The sequence below is a fragment of the Fusarium sambucinum genome, chromosome II, assembly GCF_050947815.1.
Source record: "Fusarium sambucinum isolate potato_lamoka chromosome II, whole genome shotgun sequence".
Classification (NCBI taxonomy): Eukaryota; Fungi; Ascomycota; class Sordariomycetes; order Hypocreales; family Nectriaceae; genus Fusarium; species Fusarium sambucinum.
In genome coordinates, this window is record NC_139293.1 from 9402117 (window position 1) to 9421458 (window position 19342).

General features: G+C 37.4%; 6 protein-coding genes across 6 annotated transcripts; 4 read left to right on the forward strand and 2 right to left on the reverse strand.

Moving 5' to 3' along the window:
- Positions 1 to 299: 299 nt before the first annotated feature.
- On the forward strand, positions 300 to 3375 carry FSST1_010059 (uncharacterized protein; the record flags this gene model as incomplete). Its single annotated transcript, XM_083227089.1, has 7 exons — positions 300 to 402; positions 455 to 509; positions 567 to 1812; positions 1866 to 1979; positions 2030 to 2080; positions 2141 to 2253; positions 2313 to 3375. 7 exons carry the CDS (start codon positions 300 to 302, stop codon positions 3373 to 3375), a joined length of 2745 nt encoding a protein of 914 aa, XP_083086020.1.
- Positions 3376 to 3511: 136 nt separating this feature from the next.
- On the reverse strand, positions 3512 to 4178 carry FSST1_010060 (Nitroreductase-like protein; the record flags this gene model as incomplete). Its single annotated transcript, XM_083227090.1, has 2 exons — positions 3512 to 3832; positions 3894 to 4178. 2 exons carry the CDS (start codon positions 4176 to 4178, stop codon positions 3512 to 3514), a joined length of 606 nt encoding a protein of 201 aa, XP_083086021.1.
- A 414-nt stretch (positions 4179 to 4592) lies between these two features.
- FSST1_010061 (uncharacterized protein) lies at positions 4593 to 5794 on the forward strand (the record flags this gene model as incomplete). Its single annotated transcript, XM_083227093.1, has 6 exons — positions 4593 to 4635; positions 4694 to 4899; positions 4952 to 5102; positions 5156 to 5320; positions 5376 to 5528; positions 5583 to 5794. 6 exons carry the CDS (start codon positions 4593 to 4595, stop codon positions 5792 to 5794), a joined length of 930 nt encoding a protein of 309 aa, XP_083086022.1.
- A 6422-nt stretch (positions 5795 to 12216) lies between these two features.
- On the forward strand, positions 12217 to 15176 carry FSST1_010062 (uncharacterized protein; the record flags this gene model as incomplete). The annotated part of the gene is made up of 6 exons (XM_083227094.1): positions 12217 to 12437; positions 12501 to 12528; positions 12615 to 12763; positions 12812 to 13547; positions 13603 to 14196; positions 14253 to 15176. 6 exons carry the CDS (start codon positions 12217 to 12219, stop codon positions 15174 to 15176), a joined length of 2652 nt encoding a protein of 883 aa, XP_083086023.1.
- Positions 15177 to 15566: 390 nt separating this feature from the next.
- On the reverse strand, positions 15567 to 17300 carry FSST1_010063 (cytochrome P450; the record flags this gene model as incomplete). Its single annotated transcript, XM_083227095.1, has 4 exons — positions 15567 to 15671; positions 15738 to 16514; positions 16573 to 16944; positions 16995 to 17300. The coding sequence occupies 4 exons, from the start codon at positions 17298 to 17300 to the stop codon at positions 15567 to 15569; spliced, it is 1560 nt and encodes a 519-aa protein (XP_083086024.1).
- A 443-nt stretch (positions 17301 to 17743) lies between these two features.
- On the forward strand, positions 17744 to 18764 carry FSST1_010064 (cupin domain-containing protein; the record flags this gene model as incomplete). The annotated part of the gene is made up of 4 exons (XM_083227096.1): positions 17744 to 17786; positions 17840 to 18354; positions 18493 to 18580; positions 18670 to 18764. 4 exons carry the CDS (start codon positions 17744 to 17746, stop codon positions 18762 to 18764), a joined length of 741 nt encoding a protein of 246 aa, XP_083086025.1.
- Between the last annotated feature and the right edge of the window lie 578 nt (positions 18765 to 19342).

Sequence of the window (19342 nt, forward strand, 5' to 3'; positions counted from 1 at the left end):
ATGTGTTTACAAAAAGACGGCCCCGCCTTTCAAAACAAGCTCATAAGCTATTCGGATGTGTCGGGGCTGGTTTCGGGGCGTTCAACCATGTCCCGGAATGATGTCGGAAATTCCACCTCAGGTGAGATCGGCAGCAAAGTTTATGAATTCGGCTTAGCTCAAATGCTAGCACAGACAGCAACTTTAGCTTGACAAACGACCGCAATAGAGAGACTGTTACTGTGGCTCACGCAGCAGCCAGCTCAACAACATCATTTGACGCAATTTTATGGAGGGTAAGAATTGCTCAACAAGTAATTATGCCTGGCCACATTACCCGCCCAAGAGGTAGACCAAGACAATGCGCATATTGTGACCGTGTCTTTACCAAAGAAGAACACCTGAAGCGGCACGAGAGAACTCGTAAGCAGCGTGAAAGAACCGCGTAACTCAACCAACTACTGACAAGCTGCAGATACCGGAGAACGACCTTTCAAATGTTACAAGTGTGGTAAGACTTATGCGAGAAGGTTAGTTAACTGCAAGACAAACGTATCCTACGTATAATTAATTACTTCTGAGAGTAGCGACGTGCTTTTTCGACATTCGCAATCGCACACCTCGACTGGTGGCAACGGCCAGAACGACGAACGACCCAGACGACCCTCCTCCGATGCTATCTTGTTAGAAGATGGTAGTACTGTATCCCGGAATAACCACATGCAACCGAGTCTAAACTCAGAACGACAGTCGACTACATCCTCCAAATCCTTCGTTTCGAGCGTTCCAAGATATATCTCCCAACCATCGTCGTGTGATGAATCATACAGACCAAGCTCTGACATGGCCACGCCACCTGTTCAATCCAAAACAGGAGGTCTTCCGCGTTCTGAACCTGATACGCCTGAGTTACAAGATTACAATATTATGGACGATTTGATTGCTTTTATCTCCGAAGAACCTTCTGGTGATAATGACGAGATCTCGGGCCATGTTCAAAAAGAGGAAACCTGCGAAGCCAACTCCCAACGGCCACAAAAAAGACTACGGTTGTCGCCACAGTCTCTACAGAACAGCGATACTAGTCCAGAACCTCTTACAATGTCTCGGCTTTCCCATCCGCAGTTTGACTTCCACCCACCTTCCGCCCGTTCTTTAGAAGAGACCAAGCAAGGATGTTTCTTAGAAGATTTGGATCCATTCGATATGTTTGACTTCAATCTGTGTGAATTCCCAGGCCCGAATGGTATGGAACCCAACTTGGACGACATGTACCCCTTCGATTGCAATAGCTTTGAGCTCCAACCATCGATACCCACTGTCAATAGGGAACCATGCAATATTATCCCAAAGAGTAATGTTTTTCTGACCATATCATCCGGTCAAACGCAAAAGTTACAAAGAATATGGTCAAGACAGCGACCAAAAGTGCCAGCGCCCATTATCAATCAATTATGGAGTGAGGTGGCCATGCACAAAGCTAATAACATTTTTTCCAAACCGCAACATGATTTCAACGTTGGAAGATATGAGTTCTTGGGCTGCAAGGTGGATGGCGAGTGTAGGAATCGTTTGATACAGTATTGTAAAGACCTTGACAGCTCTTTCAGCTCGTCAACTACTACTAATGATATCCCAATGCCTACCGTTGATATACTCGACTCAAGCCTTGACTTTTACTTCCAGTTCTTTCACCCGGTTTTACCGTTCATACACAAGAGCACCTTTGACGCTAGAAGCACGCCGACTCCTTTGCTACTCGCAATGTGTCTCGTTGGCTTATCATACCTACATGGGACGAGAACCAAAGACTTTCTCATCAGATACCTCAAAGTATGTTCTCAGTTCAACAATGTAGGAGTAACAAGATTCTGACCTCATTTTAGAAGTTATTGCCAGCCTGCCTCGTTGATTTGACGTCCACGGAGGCTGCAACGTCCCATAACCTCACCACTCTTGCGACTGTGCTTATCGTAGCTTACTTAGCCCTGGGCTTTCGCGTAAGAACCCTTCGTGTTCAGCTTCGTAACTTCTTGCTAACTGAGCCTAGGATGACATCGATCTATACCAAGCATACGCATTATGTACCCAGACACTTCGTGTAAGACGCCTGAAACGAAAATCTTTCACAACCATGTTGCTAACCGGAGTGTTTGATTAGCTAGCTGACAAACAAGGTCTATTCGCCGCCGAGGATGGTGATAAATCGATTGTCAAGATTGGAAATGCGACAATAGATTCAGATTCCATGTGGGAGGCCTGGGGACGAGTCGAGTCAATCAAACGGCAAGTTAACCCACATCTTGTAGCAACCTAATTAACCAAGATTGCAGCCTTATATGCTGCCTTATTTACCTAGACATGGCATATTCACGATTGATGAACACATCCGGTGTGATTGACATAGACAAGGTCGAAATCCATCTACCTTGTGACGACAGTCTCTTTGACGACGCGACAACGGCCTCAGCTTTTCATCGCCTCATCCAGCAGGGTGCACAAATGACAATGCCTCAAGTGAATGTTCGGGACTTCCAGACAACACCATCAGCAAAACTAAACCAAAGTTCAACTCAAACCCTTCTCCGTTCTCTGTATCTGAGAGTAATAGCAGCCAACACCAGGCTTTCGAATAAGCACGGTCAAAAGTCACAGTCTCAGCTAGCTAGTCCTATTGAAAGATTAGCGATGGATGAGGGTTCCAAAACTATTATTTCTAATCTCGTACTACTACCAAAAATGCACTCTCACTTCCTGGAGGGCAGACAGCAGAACAATGCGTTGGGATGGCATTATCTATGCATTCTGCTAACAGCCGACATTGATCTTTTGGAGACTGCCTGCGGTCGTGATGGTGTGGAGGCTGCTGAGTCTTCCATCATTCATGTTGTTGAGTGGTCGCAGTCTAGCAGTGCTCGCAGGGCGCTACTCCATGCTGCCCAAGTCTTCAATATGCTGGATGTATGCCATGTCCGCGAGTCATATCTCACCCGGCCGGATCTCGTCTTATTTGTCTCGGCGCTTGTGATAAGTCAGTATTTCCTCGTCACTGGTAACAGGAGCGTAGGATTTAATGTACCTATGTTTGAGTTGCTACATGATATCGATTGGACTACGGTGGGAGATGAAGGTTTTGGCAGAGCTACCGGATGTGTTTCTTCTAGCCTCGCACTAGCTTTTGAACAAGAAAAGCTCGCATCAAACTCGTTGAGACAATTTTTAGAAAATGGGGGCCCTGTTTCATTCGCTGGAGAAGCTCAAGGGCTCGGGGGTGTGACTGCTAAGAAGATAGCAAGGAAGTTCGCCCACCTTATGGATAGGTTTGGGGAATGGGATGGATGTAGCTATTCGCGACTGCTGAGGGCAATGTGCGGTTTTACAAATGACTCAGATTAACAAAAGGTGATATTGTATAGAGTTTCATCTACCACCGAATGACATTATAATAAACTAGTTTCATCGCACATGAATTGAAGATCGTTCTTTTCACTATATACATGCTTTATGTTTTCAATGTACCGTGCTGCTGCGGTTAGATGCCATGCACGAAAAGTCGATCCTCAACTGGGACAAAAGTCTTTTCATGTGCAGGCTCACCTGTCGGCTGGCCAAACACTAATTGTGCTTTTAACGACCACTGGGGCGAGATGTTCCACTGCCCAACGATTCTTTGATCGACGATGGGGTTGATGTGCTGCAGATTGCACCCAAGCCCTTCAAGGGATAGGGCTGTCCATAAATTGAACGTTTGCATGGCATTGTTATGTTCAGAGAACTGCAGAAGATGTGTAACAAATCGAGGGAACTTGGACTGATATTCTCGAATCACGTCCAAGTCTTCGAAAAGCAGTATCTATCATCTGCAATCAGAACAAACACAAACTTCGAAAAGTTAAAATAGATCATGGACTTACCGTTCCATATCCCTCCTGGCGTTGCAGTAATTTCTTTTTAAATTCACTGTAGACGTCTGGCTTCATCGTAGCCTTGAAGCACTCCTTTGCCATTTCCCAAAATTTGATGTGCTCCTCCCGCAGTAGGATAACAACACGAGTGGATTGGCAGTTGAAGGAACTGGGTGTATGTTTCACTACCTCTCGAGCTATCTCGACGATACGAGCATCGCTAATGGGAGACTTGGCCTCGAGTGAGTAACGAGTTCGACGACTTGTGATGTCTGCCAGAAACCTATCCGACATGGTGTTGATGAACAGTCTATTTGAGAACAGTAATGATGAGTGGAATGATTAGACAAGAATACACAGAGACAGAGAATATCAGTAAGTTATCAATGATAAGAATCACGGGCATTTAGGTCGATGTCTTTAGTAGTTGAGGCCCCACAAAGGGAAGAGCCCCAATGCCCCGGATGCCCCATGTCCCCCACATTACGTATCTGGGCCCCTCCATCCTACTAACCAGGTGAATCCATAGCCCCGTTAACTTGCCTAGAAGGTGTGTACTATTTATGTTGGGGGAGACTACCTAAATCAAGTCCCTTCTACCTCTATCTTATTTTGAACACGGTCTTATATTATCTTTCTCGACTTAAACCTTCTTCATAAAGCGTAGTTTGTCAACATTGTCAAGACTTAGACATCCAATTTGCAAATATGGTAAAAACAGTTCTTGTTCTTGGTGCCACAGGAACCCAGGGTGGGTGCAGACAACGCCCTCTTTACTACCTCTTGACTAAACTAATCATTACCGTCAGGCGGATCCATCGCCAATCTGTTGGTTCAGTATCCAGATCAGTACCTTGTTCGAGCCCTTACTCGAAATCCTGATTCGGTCAAGGCCAAGGCACTTGCTGCAAATGGAGCTCAGCTAGTAAAGGCCGATTTGACTGTTCCCTCAACCCTGCCAGAGGCATTCAAGGGTGTCTGGGGTGTCTTTGCAGTCACTGACTTTTACGATACGGTCAGCTCAACCTTGACCTGTTATTAATACTAGTCTTATGCTGACCAATTAGACTGTGCTTGATGATCCCATGAGCGAGGAAAAGCAAGGCCAGCACATCGTTCAAGCTTCAGTCGAAGCAGGAGTTGAATGCTTCCTGTGGAGTACCTTGCCAAGCTCTCGAGAAATCTCCGGTGGCAAGTTTGTCACAAGGCTATATGAAGGTACTGCAGATTCAATCATATCCGGAGACTTGGGGCTAATTATACCGTCCTAGGGAAACAATCAGTTGATGCCGTTATTCGTGAAGCCGGTCTCAAAGGAGCTTTCATTCGTACTGGAAACTTCTACGAGAACATGATCTCTCGAAAATATGCTGCATATGACGAAGGCGCCGATGTAATTACCATGACACGACCCATTATCGGCCCGGACGCTGAATGTGAGTTTGACTTAATAGTTCTAGTGAACATTTGATCTAATACGCAGTTATATAGTGACTTCACTTTACGTTGAGAAGGACCTTGCGGCTGTTGCCAAGGCGCTTTTCGACCAGTGGGAGGATAAGAAGGGCAGTCTTGATGGAAAATACTTTCTGGCCAGCGGTGCCCGTGAGACGATGGGAGATATTAATTCTGTTCTAGAGAGAGGTAAGTTCATGACATTTAAAAACCTTTGGTCCATGGCTTATTTGACATGTACAGTCTCCGGGAAAAAGGTAGTTTACAAGGTGAAACCGACGTGTGGAATTCCAGATCGCGACATTATGCTACAACTCTACAATAATGTGGGAATGTATCCTGGGGTTGATATTCCGACTCCTGAGGTGGCAGAGCTGGGCGTGAAGCTACATAGTGCTGAGGATTTCATACGGGAGAGATTGCTTCCGCATCTTGGCCTCAGGGCACAAAACTAAGTAGACTAAACAAGACATCTTCACTAGTGCGATACATAAGGTTGCAATTGTTAGCTGGAGAATAAAACATTCGCTAGTATTCTTATACTTATTGAGACTAATGCTTATATTAGAAAGAGATGCCTTTTTTACCTGTATTAATTTCTGAAATTCGGTTAGCTTAGTGGAATATAGGCTTACTTAGCTATGTGACTAATTGCATAATAACTAATCTATAGAGTGCCTCTAGGTATTTATACCTATATAGCTAGCTATGCATTTAATATTATATAATAATTATATAGCTAGCTATATATATATAATATATATACTGCTTTTTCCTTTAATATATAGCTTTTCTTTCCTATATATCTTTAATTAATTAATTTAAGTATAAATATATATTCTTAGTATATATTTATTTTAATAGATTTTCTTTTAATTTAATTAATTAACTTTTCCTTTTTTAATTAATAATAATAATACCTAGCTATCCCTAAGGTATTAATATTATAAATATAAATATCTATAAAGCTAATAACTTTCTTAATAATATTCTCCTGCCTAAGGCTATCTTTAGCTCTTAAAATAAGCTTTATATTATTATTAATAACTAGGTAAAATTATAAGGCTATATATTCTTAATTAAGAATTTATAAAAAACCTTAAATAATAAGATAAAAATTATCTTTAGCTATAATTAAAATACTAAGAAAAATAAAGTTATTTTTAATAATAAAAGAAAAAGAAAGACCTTATTATATTATATTATTTATCCCTTTTTTATTCTTAGGAAAAAGGAAAAAAATAAGGATTAAGTCCTTTTATATTAAATAAATCTTTTTATAAAAATATATAATTACTTTAAAACCCCTAGAAAAAATATAAATTATTTAATTTATTATTAAATCTCTATTAAAGATTAAGCTTTAATTATAAGGATAACTTAAGTTAAAATTAAGCCTTATAAGATTAAAACCTATTTACTATTAGAAATAAAAAAGAAAAGGAAAACTTTAATTCTTAATAATAATATTTATAATTATATTAATAAGGCTAAAAGAGATTTTTTTTAAAGTTAAAATTATATAAAAGCCTTTTTTAATTATTTTAATACTTAAGGCTTTTAATATAAGAAGGTTATTAATATTAATATATATATTAAATTAATTATCTTTATTTACCTTAAGTTACTTTCCTATATTAAGTTATACTTTAAAGTTATTATCCTTAACTATATATATAAGACTAATAAATATTAAATATCTCTTTTTAATAATATTAATATAAATAGCCTTAAATATACTTTTTATATTACTTTTAAATTCCTTAGTAAAGAGGAAAAAAATAACTTTATTTAAGTACTCTTAAGCCTTTATTAATTATATAATACTAATAAAATTAAAGCTTTAAATATTATACTTATTAACTAAGCCCTTACTTATATTAATACTATTATAAATTTAAATTACTTTCTTAAAACTACTATATATTTATATTCTTAATATATTAGTTAAGCTATTTTAAGCTATTATATATTAGTATTTAAGAAGTATTATTTATATCTTTAAGACTTTTAATTATTTTATAAAGAAATAAGATAGCTTAAATAGTAAATATCTAATAATTTAATAATATTATAAAGCTATAAGGCTATACTATTAAATAAGCTTTTAATAAAACTCTATATTAAAATAAAGCTATATAAAATAATAAGATAATAGTAAATACTTTCTTTTTCCTTATATAATAAAACTATTAATAAAGAAAAGTAAAAATAATAATAAAAAAGTAAATTATTTTACTTTTAATTATTTATTTAATATATTAAGTTAACCTAGATTATAGTTATAATATTAATACTATATTATTATACTATTTAACCCTATAACTATAGCCTTATAGCTAAGTAATATATAAAGTAATTTTATTATATATATAGTAAAATTATTAAAATATTATATATTAGCCTAGCCTTATTTTAAAATTTATATAACCTTATAATAATAAAGCTAAAATATATTTCTATAGGCTAAAGATTTTTAATTAAAGATAGTATAATACTAGCTATATTTAACTATAAGATCTTATAATTCCTTAGTATTTTTATTTCTTAAAGAGATTTATAATAGATTTAATATAAAAGGTAATAGCTTTATATATTATATTATAAGATTAGGAAAATAAATACCCTTATAATAAGAGAGACTATATTTTATAATATAATAGGTTAATATAAGCTATAATTAATAAAACTAGGGGTATTTATTTAAACTATTAAAAATAAGTATAAGTATTTTAAGTAATAGCTTTCCTATATATCTAGCTATAATAGCCTAAACTATAGAAAACTCTATTTAAATTAAAGTCTATAGAAAAAGAAATTTATATATATAGTTAAGAGTTTAATATAAAGTTAAAATATTAAAGTAAAACTTAATACTATAGTTAATTAAACTAAATTATATAATTAAACCTTTTACTATATTATATAATTATTTTAATCTTTATATAATTATATTATTAATAATTTTAATAAAGTTAAAAAGTATTATAAAGATATTAAAAGGAAAAAGAAATAAAATACCTTTTTTATTAAATAGTATAACCTTATATTATTATTAATAAAAAAAATCTATTAGAAAAAAGCTTATAAATTTCTTAAAGAAATATTTTTATTTAAACCTTTAAGAAATTAACTATTTAATAAAGGTTTAAATTAATCCTTATAAGTATATATTTATTAAGGCCTATATAGATAATATTTTATACTTTAATTATTATATTATCTCCTAGGTTAAAGGTATTTATACTTTTATTAAGTAAAAGTATATAAATATATTATAAATTAATATCTTTAAGGTATTTAAGATTATTAAGTATATTTTCCTTAATTAATTAACTTTACTTAAAGGCAATTAATTAAATAAAGTAATAGATATACCTTAATAATATATAGTATTATCTAATTATTTATATAATTAAGCTATTAATTAAGTATTTTATAATACCTTATTAATAATAGACTATTAAAAAGAGAGAATATTTAACTATTTGCTTATATATATAAAGGCATTTAAGAGATCTCTTAGGCTATTATATATATATATACTAATAACCCTTATATTATTAAAATAGCCTTTAAATCTATTTACTTATTTTTATATATATTAATACCTTTAATATTTTAATAATTTACTTATTATTACTAAACTGCAGTAACTATAAAATAATAAAGTATTTTTAAGTAAATTATTAATATTAACTATAAAATATATACTTTTAAAGTTTAAAGAAATTAAGGCTTTATTAATATAACTTAAAAGGAAGCTACTTACCTATAGCTCTTATAAGTAATAAGAATATATAAAAGTATTATTAATATACTTTAACTAGTTTAATAATCTTAGGGAGGATAAAATATAGTTTAGCCTTTTAATATTAAAGTTAATACTAAAAAAAAAAAGCCTTTTTAATAATATTATAATATTATTAGATTATTTATTACTAGGGCTTAAGGCTAAGCCTTAGCCTTATATTAAGGCTATAGATTAAAGGGTATATTTAATATAAATATATATATATAAAGTATATTAATAATATATATAAGTAAAAGAAACTTAATATACCTTTTAATTTAATAGGGTATTATTAATTAATAAGGCTTATTAAAAAGTAATAAAGCTTTTATTAAAGTATAATATTATAACCTATAGATAGGCTTATTAAATAAAATAAATAAAGGAGTATATAAGGCCTATTATTAAGTTTAAAAAAATAAGAGATTAAATAATTAAAGAGATAAATAGCTATATAAATAAAAAAATAGCTTTTAATTAAGCTATTAATATTATAGAAAAAGGGCTATTAGTAGTAAAAAGACCTTATTATTTAATATAGTAAAGAGGTATTTTTACTATATATTTAAGGGTTATTAGCAGAGGTAATCTTATATTAATATTACTGCTAAATTATAATTAGAATAATAATACCTAGCCTTATTATTACTTATTAAATAGTCTATTACTATAGATATTTAAATTTAACTTAAAAAGATAAATTAATAAGTATATATATTACTATTTAATTAATCTAATTAACTTAATTAAATTACTTTATTTATATAATAATATTATTTTACTCTTTTTTATAATCTTATAGTTATAAATCCTTTTAATTAAAATAAGGCTACCCTATAAGTAATTATTTAACCTTAATTACTATATAATTATTTCTTCTATAAATATTATATTAATATAATTTATATATTATTAAATAAAGAAAAAAAAATGCAATTAAATAATATATAATTTGCCTTAGTTTAATAGCTAATTAAAAAATTTTTAAGTAATATTAATACTTTAAAGAATTATAGTTATTTCTTATATTTAATTTATTAAGCTTACTTATAAGGCTATATAATTTATATATAGACTAATAATAATAAAGTATAATAATATTAAAATAATTATAATAATTACTTTAATTTACTGCTTTTTCTATTAAACTTAGCTAATATACCTTTAAGGATTTACTTAATTAATATATATTTTATTTAGCTATATTATTATAATCCATAAAGTATATATTATTATTCCTATAGTTAATATAAGCTAAGCTAATTTATTAATAGGTATTTTATTAGCTTAATATATTATATTATAGTTAATAAGGTTTTATACTATAAAGAAAAGTATAATATCTAGGATAAGTTAAATTTAATACTAATTTATAATATTTATAAGCTAACCTATATATTAATTGCCTTAAACTTAAAAACTATATAGTATAATAATTTATATAATTAGCTAGCCTTATAAGAAATACTATATTATAGAAATAATATAAAGCTAAATAATTAATAATAAAGCTAGCTATATTAGCTAACTGAAATAATATTAATTTACTTAACCTTAAGGGCTAAAGAAGTTTATTATAAGAATTCTAAGGATATAATTTTTTTACCTAAAGATAAAAGGAATAGGAATAAGGCTAAAAAAGCTATTTATTTCTCTTATAAAAGGCCTAATTAAGCTATTATTTATTATAAAAAGCTAAAGTATAAATTAGTTATTCTAGTTAAAGGGATATTAATAATTATATATAGTAAAGCTATCCTTAAAGATTTAAAAGCTAATATTATTATTTAAGTTATTATTATTAGCTATTATTAAATACTATTTTCTATAGTAAATTAATATTTAATTAAAAAGGTTTAATAGCCTTATAAAGTAAAATATATATATATAAAGCTATATTATAATTTAGCTATATATTAATATAGAAAAGTATATTTAGCAGTATTATAACTTAATAAATAGTATTATAATACTAAGGATATAGCTAAATTACTAAGTAATTAAGCTTTAATATATCTATAGATAATAAATTATAAAATTAAGTAATTATATATATTATAAAAGCTTTAAATAGCTTTAAAGGAAGCTAGATAATTAAATTAAAAGGGTACTATATATATAGCTTTAAAAGAGGTATTATCCTTATATGCATAGCTAGCTATATAATTATTATATAATATTAAATATATAGCTAGCTGTGCAGGTATAAACACCCAGTGCCTCCGACTAATTAACAAGCTTAAAATAAACCTATTAAGCTACTGAATTTTATATAATAAATAGAACCTAGTACTCTAATTAATTACTATTTTAAGCAGACTAGGCTTATTTATCTAAACTATAGATAAAGACAAGAATAATCCTTAGATATGCTTAACAGATAGGTATAAGTGAGTTAATAGGTATTCTATATGTAAAGAAAACAGTTGCCCTCTTAAAAGAACGATTTATTTCCATTCAGTTATGTAGTCAATGTCAACTTTGATAATTCTTCGACCTTGTGATTTTACTTGCAAGGTACCCTATACCGCTGTGCTTCGTCAGAATAGACGCTAGAGACGCTAGCTAAACTCTGTTGGAATTCGATGTAACCTAAGTAAGCCAATGAGATCCAACAGCGTCATCCTTGGGATCCGCTGCCCGGAAATTCCAGCGAAATTCCGGTTCCGTCGAGTCTAGCTTGACTAAGCTACTTCGGCCATCTAACCCAAAAAATGCACATGACAATCTAGCAACCATCCCACGAAGCATTGTACACTACAGCGCTGCTCCCCTAGACGCTACTGAGACCAAACCAAGCCTTGATTCCTGGGGATGCGGGGAACCCTGACGCACTAGACAAGTTATCCCTCTCGGCAACGGTGGCTAGATCAACCTCGATTCTGGGGGTTGTCTGGGGAATCCAGGAGGGTTATGTGCCGCTCGACGCTAAGGGTCCACACTGTAACCCAGACCCCAGAGGTTCAACTTGTCTACTACATTGCAGATTGACTAGACTCTGTGCTGCAGAGAATTGAGTCCAAGGGACAGACTCCTAGCATCTACTGATTCCACTTTGACTTGATACAGATCTCAATTGACATCATGTCACCACCCCATTCCCCATGCTGGGAAGCACCTCCTCGCGTGGCCGCAGACAAGACTACCTCAACGACTGACGATGTACGCGACACCACGTCCAACAAAGACCAGGATGGAACCAACAAAACAACCACCGCAGGAGTAACAGCCACAGCGAATGCGGGGTCTTGGGAAGAGCGACCGGCGAAGAAAATGAAGAGAGGAAAATACATATCCAGAGCTTGGTAAGACCCTCGTGCTACCTGTTACCTGCTTGAGTATGTGAACGGCGTGATTAACTGCCACAGTACTTCGTGCCAACAGCGTAAAATAAAGGTTAGTTTTCATGCCCTCGTACCCTCTTGTCCCTCTCCTTCAATGTCATGATGCACACATGTTTCTGACTCGTCAAACAACCTCAGTGTGAGGGAGGAGATCCTTGTCGACAATGCTTCGTGAAACGACTCCCATGCCAGTCTTCTGCCCCCAGAGGTGGACAGCAAGGGCGTCGCGACTCGACGACAGATCCTGTTGGTGGTCAAGACTTACCGTATATCCTCCCCAACGATAGGTAAGCTGCGCATACTCTTTCGTACCAGCATGAACTTATTCATCATAGCAATGCCAATATCAATCGGGAGATTCTAGTCCGTCTAGAAGCAGTAGAAAGCCATCTACGTCTGATGCGACCGCCTAGTCCCGACCATTCCAGAGCCACGAACAACCACGCAACTGTTGACGATCCGCTCAAAACTTCCGCAGCCAAACTACAAAGCGCCCTCGAGACGGAAGGACAGACATTTGCTGGAGAAATGACAATGACACCGACATTTGAAGACGAGAGCGACCGCCTAGATCACAACAGCTCTGTGTCGTCGGCGATGCGAGTGGATTACTCCTCCCCAGCATCTTCCCTCCAACCCCCCGCGACATCACCAAGCGACGTGACAGGCAGGAAGGGAGGATGGTTCCATGGGCTACTCAGTCGGCATGGCGTAGTTACCGACCAGGAGCAATGCAGGTATCACTTACAAGTCTACATGGACGAGGTGCATCCTATGTATCCTGTAGTCCACCCCCCAGCAGTTTGGGACATCTTCAACGACATGTGGCAACACTCAAGTTCCTCCAACGAGTCCGCACAAAGTGAGCAACTACGTGTTTCAGTCGCTCTGGTCTGCTTTTGTCTGGCACTTGGACGATGCAGCCTGTCCACAAGAATGAGCGACCCAAGCGGCGTCAAGTCTTCCGGTTGGAGCTTGTATAACGTGGGTATGAGTTTACTCGGTGATCTATTGGAGACTAGCAACACAGCCATCAAGTCATTACTCATGCTGCAGGTGTTGATGGTGAGGGTAAGTCAACGCACCAACCGACTATACTTCCTATGGCATTAACTTCGTCTCCTAGATCATGTACATGTTCCGATTAGACGCAAATCAGAAAGCAGCGAGGGTTCACGCCCTCGCTGTATCAGTTGCGCAAACAATAGGGTTACATCGTCAGAGTACAATTGATAGTATGCCAGCTTACTACAGCCAGTTGTACTCACGAACTTGGTGGTCTTTATATCTCTTGGATCGCCGACTAGCTCTAGAGTCAGGAAAGCCATATTTCATCCAAGACAGCAACGTCGACACATCATTACCCCTGGACCTCAGTGATGAGTGGATGACGCGATTTGCTTCAAGAAAAGAGACGATGGCTGAGCTCCAACAAGAAGTGGCGGCTGAGATTGCTAGAGATTCTTCACCATCATGTGTTCCATATGTCCTTGCCATGGTACGTTATTGTCGCGTTGCTGGCAAGACATGGGAGGTTTTGTACGGTGTCAAATCATCAACTGCGTCCATGTCAGCTATGGTCGAATACGTCGATACTGCCATAGGCAAACTACTCAACACGGTCCCGATGTGCTTACAATATGACATTGACGTCTCTTATGAAGCCCAGTTCAGTACGAGGACGCGATGGCAAGTTAAACAAACATTTCTCTTTAATAATGTAAGTATTACGAGACGGAAGATTTCTCGTCGAATTCAGTTACTAACAACTTCTAGTGCTGCACATATCTCCGTCTTTTGATCAGAAGACCGTTGCTACCCAGCTCAAGTGCTATTTATCACACAGAAGAGGACGATCTCGAGTCATCAATAGAATGTGCCAGTCTTGCTGCCCGAATTCTCACAACACATCAAAACATAAAAGACGACGGGCTTAAGTATAGCTTCGCACTCAGTCACTATGTCACAAGCTGCGCAATTGTCATGATTGGCTTAGTGGCGAGGGAGCCGGGCTCCAAGAGGAGGTACCGACACTTGATTCTTGCAGCTACACAGTGTTTGAATGAGTACTGTCGGAAGATCTGGGTCTCTGGAAAAATGATACGCTGTGTTTCCAGGCTTAGCCGGCTGGTTGATCGGGTTCTAGCGGTGGGTTCACCAGGAAGCCAAGATCGTCAAAGTCCATCAAGCATAAGGCGAGACTCAGTATCAGAGCGCATGATACAGCATCCGACGCCGCCACAATCTGAAGACCAAGGCTCTATGAATTACAGAGTAGGAGCGTCGAATCTCTACAGTAATCAACTCAAAGACATGGGCATCGGGTCTGGTGGTAGTGCACAAAGGGGCCAAGAAGCAAACTATTATTCATTCAACACAGAATCTCTAGGTGCAATAGCCGAGAGGCCAGGAGAAAGTCTTAGCAAGCTACCCACATGGCTGGCTGACCCAAGCTTTGATCGTCGGAACAGTTGGATCATGTCCGACTTTAACTTTGAGACATTTGGCGAACGTTTCGTTTCCAACGATACCGAACTAGCGACGTTCATGGAAAACGATAGTCTTGATTTCACACGAGGGATGCCTACAGCTACAAATCGGGTACCTAGTGAGGCAAGACTTGGCGCATTGGGTGTTAACGGTGTCTTTGACCTTGATATGGACTTGGTTCCTACTATGATGAATCTTTATCCAGATTAGCTTTGTTCACCAATGGGGCAGGTAAAGTTCCATCGTGACATTACTGCCGGGTTTAAAACCACCGGGTTGACGGTTGATCGATCATGCAAAAGGAAAGAAGATCATGAGACTGGTGTTAAACGTGTGGTAGCGTGGTTTTCATTCCATCTGGCAACCATTCTTGGAAGGCGTTCACGAGATTGTTTCACAATAAAGCGTTTTATGATTGGGTTTCCCGTATACATACATTGTGATGCAGTCATTACATTGATTACTCTCTTTAATGAGCATGGCTGAGAAGTGTCACTCTAGTTCGTGATTCTTTAACTACGTAACTTTTCACTGAGTCCTGCTTGGTTGACCTCCTCCAATTATGTCCTATTACTCGAGCTATCATACTGTAATGAGAGCCTAGATAATCCTCTCCCTTTCCTTGAGCCTCACATTGAAGCCCATTTGTCTAACAAACCAAGCATTGTGAAGCTTCCATGGAGTCTCTGGATTAACGAGTTCGAGCTAGAGAAATAGCTGTCAGTTTACAAGAACGTTCACAATATGAAAAGCATGTATTGGCAAACTCACCTCAAAGATCCTCAGAATAGTTGGGACAAGCTTGTAAAGCTCCAGCAAGGAGATGTTCTTGCCCACACATGTCCTAGCTCCAGCCCCAAACGATAGTAGGCAACTATTCATCTTCTTTCGTTGTTCAGGTGTCGCTTCGATCCAGCGCTCGGGACGGAACTCTGCAGCATCGGGACCATAAACCTCTTGGTCTTGGTGAATGACCCATGGTGAGCAACCAACGATGTTGCCACCGGGGATGAAATGTCCGGCCAGCGTAACGCCGCCTTGTGGAACAATTCTCTCCAGTGTAAGCCCGACTGCCGGGTGACAACGAAGTGCCTCGTTAATGACGGCACTCAAATAGGGCAGTTCCCTAACTTCTTCCCATTGAACGAGTCCGTCATCTCTTGAGAACCGACCGGCCTTACTCTCGGCCTCGAGCTCTTTAAGAAGGCTTTCCATCTTTGGAGGATCCTTTAGCAAGTAGTAAAAGACAGCTCGTAATGTTATGCCGGTTGTGTCAGAGCCCGCAAACATGTTAGCTACCGTCAGAGCCAAAACGAGTTGCTCAGTAATGAATTCAGGGTCCTTTCTGTGCGCTTCCTTGAATCGGTTCAAGAAGTCTCTTCTGGGAGTTTTCTCTAACCCTGATTCCTCCTCTTTCTGGCGTTCGACGAGATGCTTTCGGGCGAACTCTGCAACAGGTGCACTTGAGTTAAGGAACCCATTCTTGACCATCCATATTTTGATGGGGTTCTTGATGAACAGGTTATCTAGAAATGGGATTTGGCCAATCTGTGCAACGTTCGCTCGTTAGCATCGAAGATCATGAAAGACGAGACGGGGCATGTACCCATGATACGTAATTTAAGAAACCTTCCAAATCCCGAATAATGTTATCAACATCGACACCTCGTTCAACAAACCCCAATCTTTTAGAGAATGTTAATTCGCCGATGACATCGAAAGCATAGAATTGCAGCCAAGCCCCAAAATCACAAATACCCGCGTCGTTGGAACGATCAGCAAACCGAAGCTTGAGTTGCCTGATAAACTCGGTCGAAGTCGAGTCAACAAATGGTTCGAATGTGACAAGTGTACTCATGGCATAGGCGTTCGAGACTGATCGTCGGAGTCTAGCGTGGTATCTGTCGTTGGCCGTATTAAACATGGTTTCGAGTCTCTTTCCTTTGGCCAAGGCTTGCTGTACCGGATAGAACTTTGACTAAAGGGAGGGTTAACCAATTATTGATAGCCGAATACATAACGACTTACCTTTGACCATGCTGCACTTGGACTGTAAATGATCTTCAATGCCTCTGTATCTGCAATGGAAATAGCTCGCGGCCCGAGTCTAACAGCAGGCCCGTACTTTTTGTGTAGTTCAATATGCACCTCCTGGGCTCTGCGACCTCGAACGACAAAAAGCCTCCATATGTCGGTATAGGCTGCCAGCCATGGACCGGGGATATTATTCAGGCCATATCCGTATTTGTTGTATATGAGGCGTGTTAAGATAACTGCAAGAAAGATCAAAACGGCAGAGCCAAATGACTGGGGGACTAAGCGTTCTAAGATCATTGTAAAGTCAACTGTAAGAATTCAATTACTGCCAATAATTCTGATTGTAATTGAATTATAATATTCCATTGTTATTTCAAGACTACTTACAAGAACTTGATTGCCGGCATTTCGGAATTTCCGGAGTCCTGCGTCCGGATGAGACTCGACCGACAGTGTTCCGTCCCGGATTACTCCCCACACGGCATTTCGATCTCTTAGTAGCAAAACACCGATTTCATACCGGGGAATAAGCTTAAAGATTACCAGCGAGTAGGTTCAGCATGATATTGCGGAACATGCGTCGGAATTTATTTGCAGACTTAAAGTTGTCTTTTCAAATGGCACATGGTCAAACTGATGTCTAGACGATCAGGACTACCTTGCCGCTCGGCAGATACAAAAGTCCATTGTCTCGTTTAGTGTGCATCCAAAAATTCCGAATATCCCAATTGTCTGATCCTATGGTAACGCTGCTGGTAATTGTGAAGTCGAGGTCAAATAGAAGTAAGTTCCCGCCACGCTCGCAACTAAAACGGCTACTTACGTCGGTTCATCAGGCCCAACATCATTGTTGCCCGTCAGGCCAGCTTTTTTACAAAATTACATGATGAGCACTACACAGGTGGAAAGTCCTCATACAACTATCACAGCTCTAGCCGCTTCTGTTCAACGGCATATAACAAGCCATGATCCTATAACTGGTGAAAGCATCTATGTAGATGCACCTGCCCTGCATACTGCAACTATACCCGGCTTTGGTACAGCATCTCGCTCTTATGCCACCTTAAAGCTACCCGCAGAATTGGCAGATGACCACGATCTGAACACACACTTCACACAGGATTCTGTTACTAGCCACACTCGAAGTACAGATTTCACTGTTCCCGCATCGCAACTACATCCTAAAACAGGAGACCTGGAACTGGGAGGTGCAAATGTGATTACTCTCGACATAGCACCTGGCGCAGTTGGACATATGCATCGAACGGTCTCTTTAGATATCTCGACCTGTGTCATGGGCGAGGTATATAATGAACTAGACAGTGGCCAAAAGGTTCTATTGAAAGCCGGTGTAAGTGAACTAGCTTTTTTATGTGAGCCTTTCGCGCACAATCAAGATCTGTCTGATCTTTCAAATGATGCAATGATCTCGTTATCAGTTTCTAGGATCGTTTCTTAAAATTCACTCACTAATACTTGTGTCTTATAGGACCACATCATCCAGCGAGCAACTATGCACAAATGGGTTAATGCTTCGAAGGAGAACTATGCCAGAGTGATTGCTGTGCTCCTCCCCTGTACGCCAATTAAAGTTGGGGATGAATATGTTCAAGAGGAGCATAAGTTTGAATAGCCGTTTAATATCTAATATTGTATGATTCAACAGTGGGAAATCAATGTGATAACTATCAACATACTGAAGAAGACAAGTTGAACAAAGAGACTAAAGATGGTCATCGTTTAGCCCCTGTCCCTCACTGACTTGCTATCAACGTCAATCAGTATGCCACTACCTAGACCAGTAAGTAAATATGTAACGATCAACAACTGGTTTCCACTATATATAAGTTCCGCTTACCATTTTGATTTGTCACGCTTTGATGCATTAAAAACTTATCCGACCATCAGACCTGCACAGCATCCACTCAATACGGATGTGTACCCGTAGATAACTAAACCTCACCCTCGGCATTTCTAACGAAGAAGGCAAATTGAGTTTAGTTACTACCCTATATCCCTGTCTGTGGATTTCTCCGGGACATCAAGGTTGTGGGGCTCGGCATTGGGCGAATTAAATCTAAGACTGAGATTGATAAGGAGATTAAGCATGGACGGGTCTAGTTCCTTTTTGATGCAAGAGCCGAAGAGCACCACTCTATCGGTAGTAATTCTCTTGAAATTTCTGCCTATTAGAGTTCTACTAACGATAAGCTTGTCTGGCCGCTGAGTCTAATCAGTGGATTCTGGGGAGATACTCCCTATATCGGAGTGGCTAAGTCGTTGTTTCGCATAGCGGTCTGAGAATGTTGAACAGGGTTCTTTTTGTAGCGCTATCTATT